The sequence below is a fragment of the Mya arenaria genome, chromosome 12 (genome assembly GCF_026914265.1).
Source record: "Mya arenaria isolate MELC-2E11 chromosome 12, ASM2691426v1".
Lineage (NCBI taxonomy): Eukaryota > Metazoa > Mollusca > Bivalvia > Myida > Myidae > Mya > Mya arenaria.
Genome location: NC_069133.1, coordinates 42,211,117 through 42,233,405, shown reverse-complemented (window position 1 = coordinate 42,233,405; position 22,289 = coordinate 42,211,117). Strand labels below are relative to the sequence as shown.

Below are 22,289 nucleotides of genomic sequence, written 5' to 3'. Positions count from 1 at the left end.
GCGAAATGGGGTTTTACCTCGTGTGAGAGACTGAGGGGGTTTCTATGATTCTTGGACCGGTATTTCCCAGGGGAGAGCCCGTTTTGAAACACACCACTCCATCTTTCCTTGACTACGCCCGACCCTTCTTCCGGAGAGCCCAGGGGTGTCACGCCTTTCCGCTCTTGGTCACGCTGGAATAGAAAGATTAAAATACTTAATTGGAAAAATAAACAGACTTTGGTTATGAGAGGAAATCTCGCAAGAGCACCGAATGGCAAAAACCAAGGTTTCCCCAGTCAAATAAGGGGGACAACTCACCATTTTTTACACAAGAGTTTTTGGCTTTGCATTTCATGTGCATTTTGTTTTTGAACCACTTTATTTTAATACCTTGATAGGATATTGAACTATGGCCATGTTTTTGCATGACAACGCCAACGACAAAGCCGACAATGAAACCAAGTCTATGGAATTATGTGGACTTTTCTTCTTGTAAAACAGTATAGCTAAATATACTGGGAAAAACTCTAACAGGAACAATAAATTTCCTTTCAAAGTCAGTATATTATTTACCAAAAGAGGGGTCAAAAGATACCAAACTCTTGAATTTTAAAATGTCACTGTTTACCTCCGAGTCTGCGTGGGGTAAATTAAGAAGATTGCAGTGGATTAAATTATAATCGACCATTAATCAAACGTACTTCCCCTCTATTACGGGAATCTTTTACTTAGTGATAAAGCAGTCTGAAGAAATGCAGAAATGTTGTAGAATTCATTGTATTCATATAATTATTTCATGACATCCTTTCATCATTTATTAATGTTTTTATGGATATAGAATTTAGTCCATTAATAATATAAGTTTGTGAATTGATTTCGTTTATAGTTTATACTCATTTAATTTAGCTTGAATGTGTTAAAAACTGATAGAATCAGTCTCAATTCCATTGCCTAGGTAAAAACAACCCAGTCTTGGCATCCATTTTCAGCAGCCATGAGAAAGTACCCTTGCTATGAATCGAGCCTAAGTTACCTCTCGGTTGAGAGGCGGACACCTTAACCACTAGCCCCTCTCACCTATGTATATATATCAATAGTGAATGATTCAGTTTAAACAAATAAAAGCATACCTTAAATATTTCATAGACTTCTTTGGTTAAAAACTTCAGCGACAATCGCCTCATATTTTAAAATCAATCAAAGTCATCCATTGTAATTACATGTGTCAGTATTAGTTTCGTAAAAATAACAAATATATCCAAGTTTCATGCCATTAATCACAGGTTTTCTTCAATTAATCCACATAAATCATCTATTTCAAGATATATGGTGCACCTCAGTTATTTAATATGGGTGAATCTTTGCACCGAACTTTTAATGTTCCAATTTTCTCAAACAAGATTTTCACAAAACCATGACCCTCTTTTAGATATTTCACCCAAATTATAATATTCCCAATTTTAATATCTTATTCGAAGGCCACCTAGATGTCCTAACACCTACAGCTATTAAATCATCGTTATAACATTTTCCAGTTTACGAATTGGAAGATTGAAAATTCAGGTAGGGATTATGAATTATCAGGGTTTCCTTTCACTTTTTCAGTTAACCGCAAAGTATCGTTAAGTATCCCGCCAGGACAGTGTCATCAAATCCAAATCTCGCATGATAATAAAATTGAAATATTCAAAGGTTCTGTAAATATAACATTCTCATATACAAACATACCCTTTCTATTTGTGAAGTATTTTATTGCTGTGTATTGTACCGTATTTAGCTATAACGATCACAGATAATTGGACGGAAGATTTGAATTCAAACTGCCTTATAAAACAACTTTTGCCATATTAAAACATTTATCAACAAACGAGGCTTTGATAAAAGGGGCGAAAGGAGAAAATAATTATATTTTTGAATTGCGTCAAAACTTCAATTTGCCTTAAAATGTGCTGTGGCTTGTAACGCACGTTAATGGAACAAATGAGAAATAATAACCATGAAATTGTGACAAATTTATGTGACATTTTCACACAGTCAAACAATTATATTTTTTCAAAAGAGTTTATTTAAAATTTTCCAAAACCAAATAACGAATGACAGGATGCAATTGAAACATACAGATACGATGATTACATTTTGTATCATAATTAAAACTATGATTTCTTATGTTATTTTCCAAAAGTTTATCAAATCATTTAATTTAAGTGAACAAATAAATCATTGGACCACTTATATAAGAAATGATTTTATCAATTTCAAATTCTGTGGCAATACAATTTAAAATGCAATAACTGCTAGAACAACTTTTCAACCAGTTATTGAATGCATGGTCAATGTTTAATTGCTGTGAACTCATTGTGGTCACTTCATAATTGACCAGGGGGGACAACTCTAGTCATTAGGATTGAAAAAGGGAAGTCCGGATTTGTTTTTTCTTTGCAACTAAGGAAAGTCTTACTGCTGTGCATTTTTAGACTACATGATGTAAACTTATATTTTGTGTACAGAAACTTAAGTTAAAAGATTACGTATAATTCTACCATGCTGTGTCTGTTTAAATATGTAATCTTAAGTAACCATTTTCGGTCTTCGAAACTAGACTTAAGAATGAATAAGCCTGAATTCTTACACTTGTGTTAAAAATGGCAACAAAAACTATCAACAAGCCAGCTACTATATAATATCAAGAATTTGAGCAAGCCTGGAAAGTTTTTAACAAGTGCAGGACTTGTGAGCTTAATTACGCTAATTTCAAATACTGCATATTGGATCACAAGAAAAAAGTGTCAAATTATTTGCAAATAACTATAGATATTTGAACTTCATATTAAGGACATGCATTTAAATATGACGTGTGAAAATGAGCCATCCTAATATGTGTATTAATTACGGCTTGCATGAACAACAAAATATGATATTTCAGTTTTACTTTTTTTACAGTTTGGCCCTCTTTGTTTGCCAATGAAATTGCTGTATTGTGTTTTAAATATGAAAATTATTTTTCATAAAATGCCTAGACGTCTTGAAATGGAGAAAATAATTCAGTAATTTTCCTGTTTGTGGTCTGGATAAATAATGAGCGCATTGCATACGTGATAATATAAGGTCAAACTTAAAATTTGTTATTGCTTATATTTTGAAATTTATGAACATATCACAGCGCTCGTTTGTGATATGTTCAAAATATAAACAAAATCTAATCCATGCAGCCTACTTTGACTGCTCAATGACAGTTCAAGGAAGTGGATGACCCCAGGCAGCTAAAGGGCTAAAAAAAAATCAAAAATGGGTTTTGGGGCCAGTGGGAATTATTGGGGGGGGGGGGGTAAAACAAAATGCCATAAAAGCAAAACTGGCTTTTTAGAACAAATAAAGTAGTAACCAAAAGCAAACATTAAATTTATTTTAATCAATTAAAAAAAAGGTTGTGAAAAACAATGATGATAACTCAAGACAACAAAAAAACTATGAAAATACCTTTACTAGAAATGGATTTCTTGACTGTAAGTGAAATAGTTTTGGAGTTTCGAGCAACACATTAGTGGGCATAATACTTACAGACTGAAAGACGCACAGGCAGACAAAAAGCAATTTGATACCCCCCCCCCCCCCCCAATTTTGGATGGGGGCATAAAAACAACAACAACGAAAGTCGAGCTAATAATAAGTTAATATAATAATCCAAATAAGTCAGACCTCAAGATGCCATTCACTCTGCTCCTTGTAGACACCTTGAAATAGCTTTTCAATATCAGCGATGGAGTGGGACAAACTGAGATCTCCTGCAGGACTAACTCTTTTATCGTTAGCCAGTTTATTCACTGTCGAAGATAACCGTATCCATGACAACCCTTTTAGTTTTGAAAGAGACATATCTCACATTAACTGAAAATTGCTGAACAAAATTGAACATTTCCAGGGCTAATTTTCCTGCGTTTTCTTTTTGTTGCCTAGATATATCTACACAGAACAAAAAAAATAAAACCAGTGCGTCAAAACTTAAATTTCCATTTCCGCTTACTCCATTCAAATAACACTGCAACTCTGACAATGTAAATGTCAAAATGAAACTGAAAAATAGAAGTGCAAAACTGCTAGATCCTGAGAACAAAACTGCTAGATCCCTTTGACGCAATAATTATAATCTCCGGTACGTTGAAGGAAAACACACCACAAAACTGATTCAAGTCTCCACAAACTGTAAAAGTCAAATGGCACAAATTAACAGCTAAATCCTTCAATATATAACTTCCCTTTCTCGGATTGCACCTCGCTAAAATGCAACAAAACCATCAAAAGTCTAACATGTTTTCACATGAAACTTTGCCAAATACCAAGTTTCATCATTAATTTAAGCACGTTTTTATCATCCAGGTTTATTGTGTAATTATTTACACCCAACGTTTTACAGAAGTCAATCTCCCATCCTTGCTACCTGTCATATCATATTTCACACGAAACCCTCCAGCCCTTCATTCAGCTAAATAGCAATATGTCACAATTTGTCCAAGCTGATCAAAACATTACGATAATGATAACCCAACAAATAAGGTCAATTTCACATAATAAATGAACCTGATATACATCAAATAAGGTCGATTCACGTGAAATATATGTCAAAATATTTTCATACTGAGCATTTATAATTTACGGTACAAGATGAATATCCTCAACTAGATCTAAACTTGAATAAATTTTAGGGTTATTAGGCACAATAAAATCCTTTTCCTGCCGATATAAAACCACTTTTAAATGTTTGAGAACATTAAATCACTCTTAATTCTCCAACATAGGTAATTCTATTAGAATCTGTATTTGACTAGCAGTATAAATACTCTCCACGAAACTTCATCAATAAATTCATTGACATGGGTAAACAAGCTCTTTAATGCTTAGTCCTACTGACTTATTCATTTAATTAAACTCAAACACCATTTCAATGTAACATATATTAACAATTCAATGTTACATGTATTAACTAATTTATGTTAAGTGTATTTAGTGTATTAAAAATGTTACAGAATAACAGCATATCTCCATTGAGGCTCAAATTAACAGTTAAAAATTGAAGGGATATTTGGTACTCAACAGGGTGAAGTTATCACATCACTTCTAATTGTGTATTCAAAAGTGCAATTCAAAATTAAGATTAAAGCATCATACAGAAGATAAAAATGTGTTGAAGTCAAATAATTTGTGATTGGTACATTTCTCATTAACTGAGGTTAATATAAATAGCAACTTTGGGAATCCGAATCATTAAAGTTTCCTTAAAATTGGAGTTTCCTTTGAATGGCTTTTGAGTCATGTTCTTGGTAAAAGTTTCTCCACCAAGCAGTCATCACTGCCTTTGACATCATGCAACAGGCTCCCACAATACATCAATTTTCTCTTCTTCTAAAAATGGACAAGCAAAATTATGAATCTGACGTCTCTAGCCGCAAGAATATGAGATTTTCTATGAAAAAAGAAGCAAAAATATGAAACACATTTTAAAGTTCAAGGAAAAAATTATTACTACCCTTTAGATGTTCTCCACCTTTATATGAATAAGTTACTTAGGTTACACTGCACTAGTTCATCCCAACCATATCCAGGTAACACAACGATAAACGATAACTACCATAACCAGGTTACAAAACACTAAACTATATATATCTATAACTACCATATCAGGTTACACAACACTAAACCATTACTAGCATATCCAGGTTACACAACACTAAACCATTATGACGATATCAGGTTACACAACACTAAACTATAACTACCACATCCAGGTTACACAACACTAAACCATAACTACCATACCAGGCTACACAACATTAAACCTTAACTAGTACCATATCCAGGTTACACAACACTAAACCATAACTACCATATCAGGTTACACCACACTTGACAATAACTACCATATCGGGTTACACAACACTTACCCATAACTACCATATCAGGTTACTCAACACTAATTCATCCCTACCATATCAGGTTACAGTCAGCACTTAACCATCCCTATCATATCTAGTTATACAACATTAAACCAGCGATGTGTTCAGTAAGGCGAGCGTTTACAATACGCTCACAAACGTTTTGTTTTGTATCCCTGTTGCAACGCAGCGCATAAACTGCAAGCAGGGAACCAAAACACAAACGTTCCCGGCAACCGTCTTTACTGAACGCATTGCAGAACTATCATATCAGGTTACACAACACTATACCATAACTATTATATCAGATTACACAACACTAAACTATAACTGCCATTTTGGGATACACAACACTAAATCATCCTTACCATATCAGGTTACACAACACTAAACCACCACTATCATATCTGGTTACACAACACTAAATCACCCCTACCATACTAGGTTAGGATACACCAAACTACTCAAAATAGCAATTATAAGGTGATTCTCAAGAAAAATTGTAAGTCCATTATAAAGTAATCTAGGGGTAAAAATGAAAAAGTTCATGGTAACATAGAATAAAGAAAACACTTTTGTTTGTTTGTTTGTTTTTTTGCACACACCTGTATTGTGTTGTGAGTGAGAGCCGCAACGATACAGAAATGTATCTGTTCGCTTTAAACGAAGAACATATAATATTGCTTTCAACTCCTACCTCCTCTGAACACACACAATAAATATAATTAATGTACTTACTTTGTTTGCTTCAAACACCGAGTAAGAATTCCGTCTTCGAAAAAGCATTTTCATATTTTTAACAGTAAGCCATAAATTATTTCAAACAATATCCTGAATTTTTTGACACCATACTTGTAAATCATCCTAACTTAGACAGTTTATTTCTTCTGGTGTGTTGTAATCAGGTAAATACTCAAGTAAAAAAATTAAGCTAATATTAAACTTTCTAGAATTCCTTTTTTTATAATAATCACAAGTTTCGAGCTTAAGCATACTGTGTCAAAATCAAAGTCTGTTTCTTTAACTGCTGAACCAACAGAAGTGTCCGATGGTGATCATGTACACAAAATATTGACAATTTTCACTATCATAAGCATATTCTTTTCCTTGAGAAAAAAAATGAAACAAAAGACACATTTGTCTGTAAACCACACAATTAAATTATTTTCATGAAATTTTCTTTTCCTTGTATTCTGACAATATAGAGGTTTCTTAACGTGACAGTTACAGTACACTTGTGATACTTAGCTAACTGGGAAAACCAGCATATTAAATTACGACATTAAAGTTCATTTATAATTTTTACTCCACATCCAACGCGAAAAAATGCCTTATTCTCAGTCATTAAGTCATGTCGCTACTATGAAAGTTGATTTTTAAACATCGAACAACAAACATCTGAGGCAAAGATCGCAGTATAATAAGCACATTATCTGTACACAAAACACAGTTTTAATAACATATAATTTTCACACCCAGATAAACAATGGCTCGACTGACAAACTGCCATCTTCGCAACAATTATTTCTTTCAGTTTAAAGTCTACATTGAAAAACTGAAAACCCCTAGAGAGAAAACATATTATTCTGAAAATTTCAATAGATCTTACAATGATTATAATGGAATGTCTGCCCTCATTTGAATAATTTATTTGAAAGCATTTGAGTACTAGTAAAACAAATAAATATGCTTCCAGGCTAGACAATGTCTGTATTTAATTTTCGCCTTACTTAATATTCAATGTACAGCAAGAGTACGTTTTTATGAATTTTAATGACAAACATGTGAACAAAACAGGTGTTGTAAAATGAGTTAATAAATCGGCCATTTGTTTTTAAATTGATGGTGCTTTTTGTATTTGCTAGAGTTTAATTTTGCCGATTTACAAAGATATGGAGCAGCAAAGCAAAACCGCAAGCTGTGGTAGCTGCTCGAATTTTAAATTTTGATCGCCAAATAATTTTTATAACACATTTTTTTGCGATAATACTAATTTCACCTGACTGACTCTACCCCCTTTTGATCGACTCATTTGCTCAGCATTGTGTAGTCATGTGATATTTTGACACCAAACAAACTCCGTTTCGGCGGATGCTGTGAAAAAGGGGAATTTATTTTTTTATTGGCATAAGTGGAATGGATATAATTTGAATAAATAGTAAGGGAAAACACCTACATAAAAAAATTAGGTACTTTTTGTACCATGAACACGAAATTTGAAATGTTTGGACTATTAAAATTACTGAGGTATGTTAACATTATATAAGTTATTTATTTACCATGACTTGCACACCTAATTTCTCTAAAATAATTTTTGTGCACTATTTTTTTACACAGATTTGATCTATTTTTCTCATAGAACAACGCTTAATCACAAAGATTTGCAGTTTTTCAACTGTACAGACATGTTGCCATAATGTGGTTTCATCCTGCTGTGAACATATTCTTACAATTAAAGACATTTGGAACGTAAGGTAAATTATAAATGAGGCGTAAAAAATAAAAATAACCTCAACCAACAATTTTTCCTCCCAATCCTTCACTTACTTTTTGCTGTACCGTTGTAGAGATTTTTATTCGAGATTTCATAAAAAATGTCTTAATTTTAAATGAATAATTATGTCAAAATGAGACCTTTTTATATTCATTTTTTCTACAATAGTGTTAACCCTGTGATATAGGTGCTATTTGGTACAGAATTTTGGTTTTCCAAAAAAAAAAAAAATAGAAGAAAAAAAGTTATGCCCCTTACTTTCCCTATTTTTTGGAGATGTTAGTGGGAAAAAAAGAACTTTTTTTGTCTGCTTGACAAAGCAAAGGAGGACCAAGTGAAATGATAGAATGAGATTACCAATCCAACTTAATACAATGTTGCTTTCTTCCATGGACAAATGCATTTTTTTTTTTAATTCGGCTTCCTATTAATTGTCCAGAGGCCAAGTAACGTTACCTCATAAACTCAAAGAGTGATTGAACTGATAAAAATCATACAACACTCACTGTATTAAAATTAATGCACCTGTCTATCAAAATTCGCCCAAATATCTGAGATGCCAACTTTACCTATAAAGGATCCTAAATGTTGAATTGTGATTTTTGTCAAGTTATTTTCAAAACATAATGATATCAAAGAGCTCAAAGGTTCTTCCAAAGGATAATGTTATTTGAGATGAAAATTGCTGTTTGAACACACACTATTAATTGTTGATAAATGTCACGGTGATCATTTTGGCTATGAAGTAATGTCTCTCAAAGCGTTTCAATGCCATCAATAGGCTGACTTTGGTTTGTACCCCCACACATTTGATCAAATTTAATGGATGCTTATTTTGTCAAACTTATTCAAAACAGATTCATGTGTGGTTAAATTTTCTTCTTTTAGCCAAACATCTAAATACATACCAAGGTGTGAAAGCAATATGGTTCTATGTGAGATTGAATAAAGAGTCAAATAGAACACTTTTGCTCTACTCCTCAACTCAATTCAGATGATAGACTTCTTTCATTCTTTGCCTTAGGAATGCCAATAAATCAGTAATATTTAATCAAATCTGATATGATGTGTTCTCTTGCAATAAGGAGACATCACATCACGTCCCTAAAAACGGAATCCACTAGGTCCGCCAGACTTATGGTCTCACAAGAAAGGACAAGGACATCACAGTGTCATGTCCCTAAGAACTGAATCCACTATGTCACATAACCTTAAATTACAGCCCTAAGAACAAGCCCACTATATAGTCACTAGCTACTGCCTAATATTACATTACATCACCAAGACCTACAGTAATCCACCTAGCCTAGGTGAATCCATCTAACCTAACAAATGTTCTCTTGCAAAAAGATGCCATCACCTCACGCCCATGAACTGAATCCATTAAGTCATCTAGCCCAACACATGTTCTCTTGCAAGAAAAAGACATCACAACACAGCCCTTTGAATGAATTCATTAAGTCATCTCGCTTAAAACAAACAAAATAGTGTACATGTTACTCTGAGTGCTGATTGGCTGTAGAGTGATCGAAGGGAACTATCTTATCTGAATGAATGCATGTATGACAAAATATCATAATATTAAAAAAATCAGTCAGTTTAAGTGCCCCAACTGAAATGAAAATGGGATCATATGATGCTTTTGCTATACTAGGCCCTAAAAAAACTAAATCCCATCCATAATCATCCTCCCCAACATATGTTAAACAAGTTCTTACTTACCACAGAGGTCATGGGAGGTTTCGGTGCTGCCTTTCGTTTTAACGGGTTGTTATGCATGTTTCATAAGAAGTTCAAACTTTTTGCAATGTCTGAATGTGCATGAATGAACACTGAACACTGTCTTGACTTTGAATTTACATAAATACGAAATATTTTATGACTTTCCCTTCAATAACTTCCTCCATGCAAATGTTTCATACAAGCTTGTCAATTGGTGCATTTAAAATAACACGCGTAATAACATCACACAATAATATATATCAAATGCTTTATAACCATCAACTCAAACCAAAAAAACAAGATTTCACATAAAACTGTTCGTCATATAACATCCATTATGATACAAGTATTAAATTCAAGTCCTTATTGTGAATGATACCATGGATCTTCAAGACAGGATAAAATCACAAAAGAATGAAGGAAGCTTTGCATCTCCCATTCATAATCCCTCTCCAACAAAAAGTATCACAAAAGATGGTTGATAAGACCTTTCACATTGTCAAAATTCTTACTGAAATTACAGGTCCTTCCGAAATCATCAATCCCATACTAAAACTGGGATAAATTTAGCCAATAGCAGTAATTGCCCATCCTGTCTAACACCTTGCAGAGATTCACGAAAAGTTTGTCAGGTATTGGTGTTGGCTGATGTCAAAACTAAGTCCACAGGACCATTAGGATTGAATAGAAGATCCAACTTTTGTTGACACGTTCTTTTCTCTCCGTCAGTGGGGATCCAGTGAGATAGATCTTCGCTGACCTTTCGAAGGCTTTATCCTAGCTAGAATATTTTTATCTTAACTACAAAATCACTTCCAACTGTAATTACTTGTCTGCGAAATTTGAAACAAACACTGGCAGTTTTTTTATTGACAATTAATATGAGATAATTTCTTTGTACTGCCTTCACATTATTTTGAAAAGTATGTTCAACTTTTTCAATGAACATGGATAATATAAATAAATTATATTCCAGACTATTATAGTTCAGCGTAAAAAACGATTCTAAAACACTTCTCTATTCATTGGCATAAGATGACAATCCAATCTTGTGATATCTATACCTTGAATCTTGAAAGGCGCTTAATCAAATAGCGAGGGTTATTATCGCAATAAAAATATTTGCATGCCTTCACTATATACCCCCTTAAACATTTCGCTAATAAAGTAAATAATTGATATTATTCATTTTCCAATTTCATTGCCCAATTAGATATCGGGCAAATAGAATACCTGTTTATTTATATATTAAATGTTAGTATCATTGCTAAGACAATCAAAATAACATTAATCAACAGAATAAGTTGTTAGGTAAAAAGGCTCCTGTTTCATGTTTTTATTAACTTAATACATAACAGAAGACAAATGAGATGGAAAAGATCGCAAGAAACATAATTCAATGTGTTTCAACAGAAGTGGTCTCATGAATGGGTGTAAATGGGTAAGAATCCCCGAACATTTTGCGAGTGTGTGTGTGTGAGTGTGGGGGGGGGGGTCCAGGAGGCATTAAACATATAATGCACTAGTTGAGAAGAGTTATAATGAGTTATCTTTTTATACATTTTTGGTCAAGGAGACAAAAGCTGTGTAGAAATCCGCTGAAGTTTCTTAACTGTGGTAGCTAGGGCTTGGCGGGGGGGGGGGGGGGTCAATGGGGAAAATGCAGTAGATTTATGACATTTATGGTCAAATACTTTTTCTTATAAGGCAATTATCTGGAATATTTTTTTTTTCAAAATTAATATATACTCTTGTTAAGTTTATTATAGAAGTTTCATTTCAGATACGTCTCCATTTTCCATTTAAATTAAGTACTGGTAATGGTTTATTTTATGAAAAGGTCAACCTGATTCATTCAAACAAGGCTATAAATTGTTAAAAAAGTTCTTTATATGGTTTTCTCTTAGTTCTTTATATAGCTATTTTAACAATGTCTTATCAGCAAGATAACAAAAGTTAACAAAAAGAACATATTATATGCAAATTACTAGGAACTAGGAAGTTATACTGAAATTGAGGTACCATAAATTACTTCTTAACTTTTTAAGTCAATCAGGTATGCATTAACATTTTGGAACTTGTTCAGAAGACCTAAGGAAAATAGATCTGTGTTTGCATAAACAAGTAAATCCTGATTTACCAAAAGTCAGCCAAATGAATGCATTTTCGGCAAAGCTAGCTTAACCGGATTATCCTTAGTGAATGTCAATCGATATTGAATGGTTTAATAGATAATTTTAAAACAAACAAAATGACAAAGTATTTACTATCATTTTCAACGACAATTTCAAAACAAATTCCATTCAAAAAAGTTGTTGAACAGTCACTTTGGAACGAATAATATTATCACCATGTAAGTTTTGTTATCAAAATAATACAATCCTTCAAATGGTTACAATTCAGGGGAGATAACCAAAATTGAACTAATGCAGCGATGATTTCAAAACAAATTCAAATCAAATTATCTGTAACACAATCACTTTGGAACTTTTAATAGTATTACAGTGCTCCAGCCAGGATTTAAAAAAGGCAAGAGTGCTAGGTCAGAAAGGGCACTTTTAATTGGCATTGAACGAGCCATAATTGGGTACTTGCATTTAGGGCTAATGTTCAATTCTTATTGCGTATGTGTTGTAACTACTTTTAATACTAATAGTTTGTTATGAAAAGCTTAGCTGTCATCCTTAGTTAAGTGTCAAAGTTAAGTATATTTATTACTTTAATACTTATTTCTGAACATTGACTTGACAATATGTCCAATAAATATCAAATATAGTTCATAACCATCGAAGGCGGCTCAGTCAAACAATAAAGGGCACAGCGGGGCATTTTGAAAAGGCAGCAGTGTGCCGGAAAAGGGCAGCAGGGTGACACCCTTGCTATTAAGGCCTAGCTGGAGCACTGCAATATAACGATGTTAGTTTGTTGTCTAAAAAATAATAACCATGATTTAATAAACATTCATATGATGGGCAACAATACAAGGGAGGTAACAAGAATTGAACTAACAGAATTGTCAACAAAGGATGATTTCAAGACAAATTCCTTTCCAAATAGCTGTTCAAGCCAAATTCCTTTCAAAATAGCTGTTGAATAGTCACTTTAGAACTATAAATATTATTACAATGCAAGTTTGTTGTCAAAATAATAAAACCTTATAACCTAATAACAATACAAGGGAGATAACCAGAATTGAACCAACAGAAAAAATGGGCCAATCTCTTTTTAATACACTGTAACATTATTTTTTTTATAACAGTGTAAATTAATATATATGTCTCTTATTCATTATATACCTGATCATAATCATACAATCATTGCAAACATTTCACTGATGTTTGGGTTTATGTTTTAATCTATTTTTATTCCATGAGATAAAATTTTACGTGTGGTCGGCCCTAGTTGAGTTTGAAGTGTTTGTAAGAATATTTAAAAGCAAACACAGGCAGACAACAAAACCTTATAATTGTTTAGTGTTTGCTCTTATGTCTCCAGCAAAGTGTTTCGCAAAACAAATTATGATTTTATCCGTCGAAAAAGGGCCTAGTTATTCAATGATCCCATAAGAAACTTTCGACAGCAGGATATTGCTAAGTTTATTTTCGAGTTTTCCTGTGTAAATGAAAATTACTAAACCCAAAATTGTCTGGTGCATCAAATAACACCAAAAATGTCTTTTTCGTTAAAACAACAAATAAATTAGATAACCACTGTGACTTTTTCTTTAACCTTTCATACAATTTGCTAGGCATTTTTATGCATTGAAGTTACAATGTATGGAGACTCCCTGTTTAAATATCCTCATGAAATATGAGTCATGTTGCTTAAAAAAAGTCTTGCTTAATGGGAAGCCAGATTGACATCAGATAAAATGGTCATAGCCTTGGTTCCTGTTGACATAAAATGCGACAAAACCACAAATGTGGTGCCAATTTTTCAATTCTCAGTTTTCAAACAACATTTTTTTTCAATATAGATCTCTCTTTTCACTGACATCAGCAGCACCGAGTTATTTATCGTTCAATGGGAGCTCAAATTACTTTTACTGTTCCCTATACATCTTACATAATCACAATTAGACCTTTGAATTGCTGAACACCACTCAATTTTTACACTATAGTCTATTACATAACTTTTTAATAAGACGCAGGGCTTTTTCTGCCCAATTCGGGAAAAAGACCCTAGACATTTTGGGAAATTTTGCATCGTTAAAATGCCGAAATTGGGAAATTTTACAGTTAAAAGAAAAAGCTGTCTAGTCTCCTGTGAATTAGGAAATGATTTTATATTAGTTTATTTCCCTTTAAAAGACCCAAAATGGCAGAAATATCAATCCTTTTGTGTAAATATCTATTGCAATAAATTGATCATGACAGATTATATTTCATACAGATATCGGAATGTGATGAAAATCAGTGATTTCCGAGTTCAATTATCAAAAAAACTTAACGTCACATAATATATTAGGATGTTGAAAATGAACACATGTAAAAAGACTTTCTCTCTTTTTTTTTTTGATTGGGATTTTTTTCTGGAGATTGGGAAAAATATCTCATATTATGCTTTGCCCGTGGGTACTATAGAAAAAGCCCTGAAGCTGTGCTACATAAATTCCAAATTTGAGCAATCCCGAAAGATATTTACCAGTGCAGAACTGGTAGGCTGGTTATCTTATTTCGTGCCAGTGTAACTTTCTCATGCGGCAGACGGGCTGCAGAATTGCGATAATAAGGACAAAATGCCTAAAATGGTGATTTACCCAGGGCTCACAGGTGGCAAAACTCCCTGAAGCTCTCTGGTTCGAATCAAGGAATTAAGCATGGTTTGAAGCATTCTAAGAGCCTGTACTAATTGTAGCGTTTAAACAAGAGATGTTAGTGAAACATTTATGCCCCCTTGGGAGCCAAATTGTTAGTAGGATTTGGACACTTAAATAAAATATGGACAATCAGAAAACCTTTTTTCAGCTTACAGTCACACTGACCTTGACCTTTGACCCACTGACCTCAAAATCAATAGGGTTCATCTGCTGGTCATGACCAATAAGCCTACCTAGTATGAGGTCCCTGGGTCAAAGCGTTCTCAAGTTATTGATCGGAAACCGTTTTTCATGTTAAGGTCACACTGACCTTGACCTTTGACCCACTGACCTCAAAATCAATAGGGTTCATCTGCTGGTCATGACCAATACACCTACCAAGTATGAGGTTCCTGGGTCAAAGCGTTCTCAAGTTATTGATCGGAAACCGTTTTTCATGTAAAGGTCACACTGACCTTGACCTTTGACCCACTGACCTCAAAATCAATAGGGTTCATCTGCTGGTGATGACCAATACACATACCAAGTATGAGGTCCCTCGGTCAAAGCGTTCTCAAGTTATTGATCGGAAACCATTTGGTATTCCGACCGACCGACAGACAGACCGACCGACCGACATGTGCAAAACAATATACCCCACTTTTTTCAAAAGGGGGCATAAAAAGAAGAAAAATCCATGGGATTGTGAATTTTGAGGTCGTTTATGTGAAAAAAGTATAATTTTTGAAATTCAAAAAACAACAACAAATACTGAGAGAATATTCAACCCCCTTGCCCTTAACTCAACTTTCTTAACATAAAATGTCTTTTCTTTCAACAATCAACTTACAGGTCAGGAGAAGTAAGAAAACGATGACTGCACTTACCGTCACCTGATACCTCATCATTCTGAAAGGCGCTTATCTTATCCCAGTTTTACTGAGATATTTTTATCACTATATGTCCGTTTTCACAGTGATACCTCCACTATATTATATGTTTATGCACAGTTTCTGGTGGCTACTCTCATATTTCAATCAACCCAGTTACACTAGTAACACACTTTGCCTAAATAACTTTTTTGCAGCGGCTTCTCATATTTTGTTCAACCAAGATATATAACCGAAACAACCTTTTTTGCAGCTACTGTTCATATAAGCTGAATAAGACAGCATTAATCATAAAACCATCTATTGTTAGAATAAATATTTTCCTTCTTCTAAGTTATGACAATAAACTGCGTAATAATTACTGTTTCACAATAATCCAGACTTACTAATTCAAGTTACCATAGATATCACTTAAAAACAATTTTCTAATATAATTTTAAACTTCCCTCTATAAAAGTCAACCATCTACACCAAAAACAAGACTATTATCATGAGAGATGACTCAATGAATACACACAACCGACGTAGCCAACCCAACCACTCTTAAGAAAACTAAATAAGCTTGACAATCTAATGCAGGCTTAAACTCCTGATGTTATCAAAGCTTGCTTGACAAATAGATATATGACGAAAAGTTAAAATTTGACATAAATTGGCCTTAAACCATTCGAATAACACATACATCACATTCAATTGAAAAGATAAAATTTATTTAAATTCAGTGAAAATGTTAAGGAAATTATGCAGTCTACTGATATTATGAATGTCTCCGGTTTCAGTTATTTTGTACAGGAAATGCGCAATAAAAGCTAGATTTAATCCCTATAATCAACATAGATTTCTGAGCTGTTTAGTCCATTTAGAACAAAAAAATACAGGAACTCAAAAATCACTGTTTCCCTTACGGCTTTGATTTGAAAATGAAGTTGTATAAATAAGTGAAACATAAAGTACAAGATGCATTAAGATAAAATTCAGACTTAGTTTTACTTAAAAGTTGAGATAAAAGGGCTTCAAAAAATAGACAAAACAAAAGAAGCCAACAAGTGTTTCACCATTATCTACACCCAAATAATTGACACAAAAAAGATTGAATGAATAAAACTAAATTTCTCACTTATTTTTACTAATCTGCTGAAATGAAAACATTTTGAGCATTAATTGACACATTTTCAGGTCAGGTCAAAACAATAGTAACTGGTTGGTTAGGGTTAAATCCTTTTTAAAAATAAGTATGGTAGTTTTTTATTAGACTTTATAAAAGAATGTTATTGCCATTATTGGAAATGGCATTTAAGTAACCTTTTGTATAAAATTTTAAAGTTTTTTTTTAAAATTAAAAGTCTGTTGTTGTGGGGTTTTTTTTTTAAATTGGGGGGGGGGGGGGGGGCATTTGGTCATTTATAATACATATTAGAAATAAAAAAGCAATATTCCTTTCCAGATGATACAAAATTTTATGGCATCACCGAACAACAAAATTTAACGAAAATAGTCAGAGACCTAGCTTATTTGTGGGTAGGATTCCATAAATCACATTGCTAAACAGAGTAATGAGCTTGCAGTTTTTAATGTTACAACATTTGAAACATAAAATGTCAATAAATAAAAAAATATTTTTTTATGCAATTTAAGTTTCTATATGTCTGTGAAAAAATTACATACCGGCTTCATGACAAGGAAAAGTATGAATGACTGATAGTTCCAAGCGTTATACATGTAGCACAATCTTATACGAACCACAAAAATATAATACTTCATAGGCAATATTAACAAGTATCCTATCAAGCTCTGGTCAAACTGATGCATGTAGACGAGGCCACTGAAATAATATTTTAAGATTCTAATTCCCACTTAACCAAATCTGAACTCCCTGCCCCAGCATTTTTTATTTGACACACTTTGACCTTGGCGAAGAGACCTAAAATTGGTGAAAAAATGCCAATTTAACTTATCTCAAAATTAAATCCGCCCATTCTTTCTGTTAAATAAGAGTTAACAAGGGGACATAACTAAACAGTTATTTAAGCCAGAGTTATGGATCTTGCAACAAACATGCTAACAGTGTCGCTTGCAACACAAGTTTTATGTGAATATCCTAAATATCGAACTTAAGCTATACCAAAAGTAAAAAGTTTATGTTATTTTATTTGTCAAAAAAAGGTGCATAATTCAACAATTATTGAAGTGAAATTATGGGCTGCTAAACATGCTCGAATACATGTGATATACATGATCAAATTGCCACTAACAACATGTGTACCAAGTTTCATTTGAATATCTTTGATGACTTTTTAGTTATTGCATAAGTTTAAGTCTTTCACAACACCATTTTAAAGCTACCTCAACCGGTTATTATCAGTATATTTAATTTGAAAGTCAAAGAAATATAGAGGTCTGCGCTTAGCCACAACCTCCACCAATTCACTGTTCTCGAATTAACGAATATTCGAGTTATCACAATTGTATTGTACCTCAACATGTTCTCTTCAAAATACAGACCAGAAATTGATTACAGATGAAAATCTAATAATTCTGTTCCTCTGGCCTAAAATAGCCATAAGTACAAACAATCATATCATTACAGGTTATAATTGACATTAACGACTATCGGACAATAACTAGTGTCTAACCTGACACACAGAATTGGGGAAATCAATCACATATTTCAATTTACTTGGATGTAATCAAATGAACAGCCTACATAATGATGGTTTTCCCTTAATAGTATGAACTTTATGTGGGGGGATCATAATAGTATTCTCATTAGAATAATTGGTGATTTTGGTAATGACCACATAAAATTCATGTGTCAGATACGAAATAACATTGACCAATGTATAAAAATAACGTGTTATGATATCTCAACAAGTCAAATGTTTTTGACTACATTTCCTGATCACTCATGATTTTAGAATTTATGTAGATAATAGCTCTCTTTTAATAATCATATGTAACGCTCAAAATCATATGTAAAATGGCTCTGCTAATCCGACCACAAATAATCCGATCATATGTGGATTCATTATCTAACCCCCATTTCTTTTTTGTGTACAAATTTTCACTATCAGTAATTAAAAAATAAAAACATTGTCTTAAAGCTGCACTCTCACAAATAAAAAAAGTTGTCAAAACATTCAATCTGTGAGAGTGCAGCATTAAAGCATTTTTTTTAAATTGGAATAGCACGGGTATTTTGCTCTTATCTGTAAAAAGAATGTATTGATATTATAAAATTGATAGTCTCCTATAACTCTTAATATAGTGGCAATGCACTTATATGTATTGTTTTAAGAATGTACTTTTATTCATAAATGTACAATGAATTGATGAGATTGAAATGAATTAATTATCAAACTTCATGAATTAGGATTTGGTTAATCTCTTATTTAAGTGAAGCTGCAAATAATGATTTTGCCTAACGATTCAAGTATTGACTAAATTAGGAATGTTTACTTTACAAATGCAAATATTTAGTTAAGGGAGGTAACTGTGAAACTAGATTAGGTATCGATAAAGAAAATGGGAAACTAATTTCTCAGAATGATAATATTGTTTAAATATGTAAGGAATTCAAGAAATTCAGGAATATGTCCATTCTCTTAAAATTCCACAAGTAAACACATGCTATTCAAAAGCATAAATCTTAATGGAAGTGTATCACTAATTGATCTTACTAGCATAACCAGAAATAAAGATCTACCTGGTTTAGATAGAGTGATCCCCCTTGACATGGAAGGAAGTGTTGACCATGTATTTTGAATTTTAAAGTTTTAGTATATATGAAAAAAGGAACTAAGGGATATAACAATTACCTGTTTGTATATGGAGTGCTCCCCCTTGAGGAGTTCTATACTGTCGGTAGTCAGTCCCAGAGTGTGTTCCTTCTGAAATCTACAAGACAAAAACAGATGGTTAAAGTAAGTGTGGGAAGCAAATCCTTGTTCACTAAAAATGCTACCTTTCAAGAAGTGCACCAAGTTTCATTTGAATATTTTGAACTTTTTTTGAGTTCATATGGTCAAGGCAATGGTTTTACATGACACTGTTGCTGCCAATGCCTTCTTCGCTGAAATCAAGGCTATGACAATAGCTTGAAATATATTTCCTTATATTTTTGCTTCTTCAAAAGTAAAAAGAAAGGAACAGCATTTCATACCTAGAGATTTTAGATAGAAGTACTTCACAGCTGAAAATCTCACCCAAGTACAAAATCACTTCTAGAATTCTTGATAAAATGGCCCCCAGGGGCCAAATTCAATGTAAATCATCTTGATCTAAACCTAAGAATCAAGTATTTTGACTGGCCAGTATATCTTAAGTCCAATCAAAACAGCCAGATTTCACTTTTATCTAAGTTTAATCTAAGATTTTGTTTTTAATACGGCCCTAAGAGCATATTTACTGAGTAAGTCAAGCCACTGCTTACAAACAATGTTTATGATAGATTGTGGCTTAATGTAAGCATAAACTAACCTACCTCTTTATAATACTGTTGACTCCTTCCTCATCGCTGTCTTCATCATCGCCATGGTAACTGGGGATTGGCGGGGCCGAAGGTGACCTCATTTCCTGATGGGGGCGGGATTTGGACCGACCCTTTTTGTAGGCTGAATTTCGACCCTCAACAGGAGAAAATGCTGACGAGAGAAACGCCCGTGGAGACAGTTTGTCCGCAAGACTAGAGTCTGAGTCCTGCTTTATGTGATTATATTTGTTCTTTGTTAGCTTACTATCAGAATGATGCTCATTTGACAAGTATTTAAAAGGTGCTGAGACGGGCCGTTCAAATCTATCTGATGCTGATCTAGTGAGATCGCTACCCGTATGTGAACTGCGGGATTCCGTGTCACTGCTGGTGTGATCAGGAGGTGAGGTCTTCTGACGCGTCTGTAACAACTTCTGCATGCCCTGTCGCAGCTTTTCTGCTGCATTCTGGTCTTCAAATCCATCACCTGGCAAACTGTTTCTTCCTGGCGACTTTCCAGGCAAAGCTCGAACATTCAGCTTATCTTTTGAGGCTAACATTTCTGGACTTGTTGAAGCATCTAGATTCGGAGTAGCTGTCGATCTACTACTTGTATGAGTCGTATCAACCTGGTCTAAACTGGAGCTTGAGGTTCTCGCTTGTCTCACTGGTCCATCCATCAAGTACATTGTGTTACCCGACCACTTGACCTGAGGAAGCTGAGGAGGTGGGGGTTGTGGCCGGGCAGGGACAGGGGGAGGGGTCGGATCTTCAACCACCACACCCACACCCCTACTGGGCCGATTATCATCCCTACATAACCCTAGACCACTGTCACTATTACTGTTGTTGCTGCTACTACTACTGGTCCTTACATGCTCAATCTGTCTATTTGGATTCGCGAACACCTGAGATCTCTCCATATCATTTTCCACTGAGGTATTGGGTCTGTCTTTGTACAAGTTTGAGATCGACATTATTATTGGTGTAGTTGATCGCGGAAACTCCACACATCGCTGTGTACCTTGGGCCATAGTGCAATCAAAGCCGAACGACCTGGCTTTTGTTGCATGAACGTTATGAGCCGTTAGCTCAGGATCGACCATGAAGATGTGGCACGCACAACCCTGCGTCTCCTCTCGGGAAGCCCCATCACTATCACTGTTGTCTGCCATCCGCCGCAGCGTCACGATACCAAAAAAACGCTTATCGTCTGGACACACCCCGCTGAAGGCCAGTCGCTCCACGGGATAGAAAGCTATCTCCTTCCCGCTCATATTAACAAGCGTAACGCCCCGATACGGGGTGACGATCATAAGAACAAGTGTATGGATTTTCTGCTCAACTCGGAGTCTTCGCACAGCATTCCGTATGGACTGTATCCTCACATGCGGTTGGCTCGGATCTCCCGGCATCTCAAGTGAACTGAAATAAATTGAGATGTTATTAAACACTACAGTTGAAATGCTTACTATGTAAATCACAAATCTATGCAATACTTGATATCTTTGTTGTTTTTTCCCAAGGAAGTCTGGGGGCTGTTTCTATAAAGATCTTTGTCGATTTTAATGTGTTGCCATTTGTGATGTTTATACAGATTAAAGATTATTGAAGTTAGGACTAAAACCAGTTATTGAAACATCCACCAGGACCTTTCTGACTGTGTAAAATTGTGTTGCGTGATTTTATTTTTAAAATCCCATTTTTCCTAGAAATAAAGGAAAAATAAGAAGGCCAGATAAATACTTATATATTTGTTCCAAATTTAAATAATATTAATATTGTGTGTATTGTCTCTAGCAACATGTATACCAAGTTTCGTTTAAATAAATTATGACTTTTGAGTTATGGCCATTGTTTTTGAATTACGAAGCAGACAACAATACCACACTATCACAATACCTTGATTTATTTTTTCATCGAAAAACAAATAAGCTAAAATTTCTGATAACGAAACTAAATAAAGAAGTCTGATTAAAAGGCACATTATATGCATACATCTACATGT

General features: G+C 33.9%; 1 protein-coding gene across 7 annotated transcripts in view; it reads right to left on the bottom strand.

Annotated features, from left to right (window-relative positions):
* LOC128211188 (regulator of G-protein signaling loco-like) overlaps nucleotides 1-22,289 on the bottom strand; it is a 62,112-nt gene that overhangs the window by 28,369 nt on the left and 11,454 nt on the right. For all 7 annotated transcript variants that reach the window (XM_052915654.1, XM_052915657.1, XM_052915656.1 and 4 more), the window contains 3 exons: nucleotides 20,294-21,706; nucleotides 19,629-19,707; nucleotides 18-173 (listed from right to left, as the gene is read on the bottom strand). In XM_052915654.1, coding sequence (XP_052771614.1) covers nucleotides 18-173; nucleotides 19,629-19,707; nucleotides 20,294-21,706 — 1,648 coding nt within the window. The remainder of the gene's footprint in view (nucleotides 1-17; nucleotides 174-19,628; nucleotides 19,708-20,293; nucleotides 21,707-22,289) is intronic.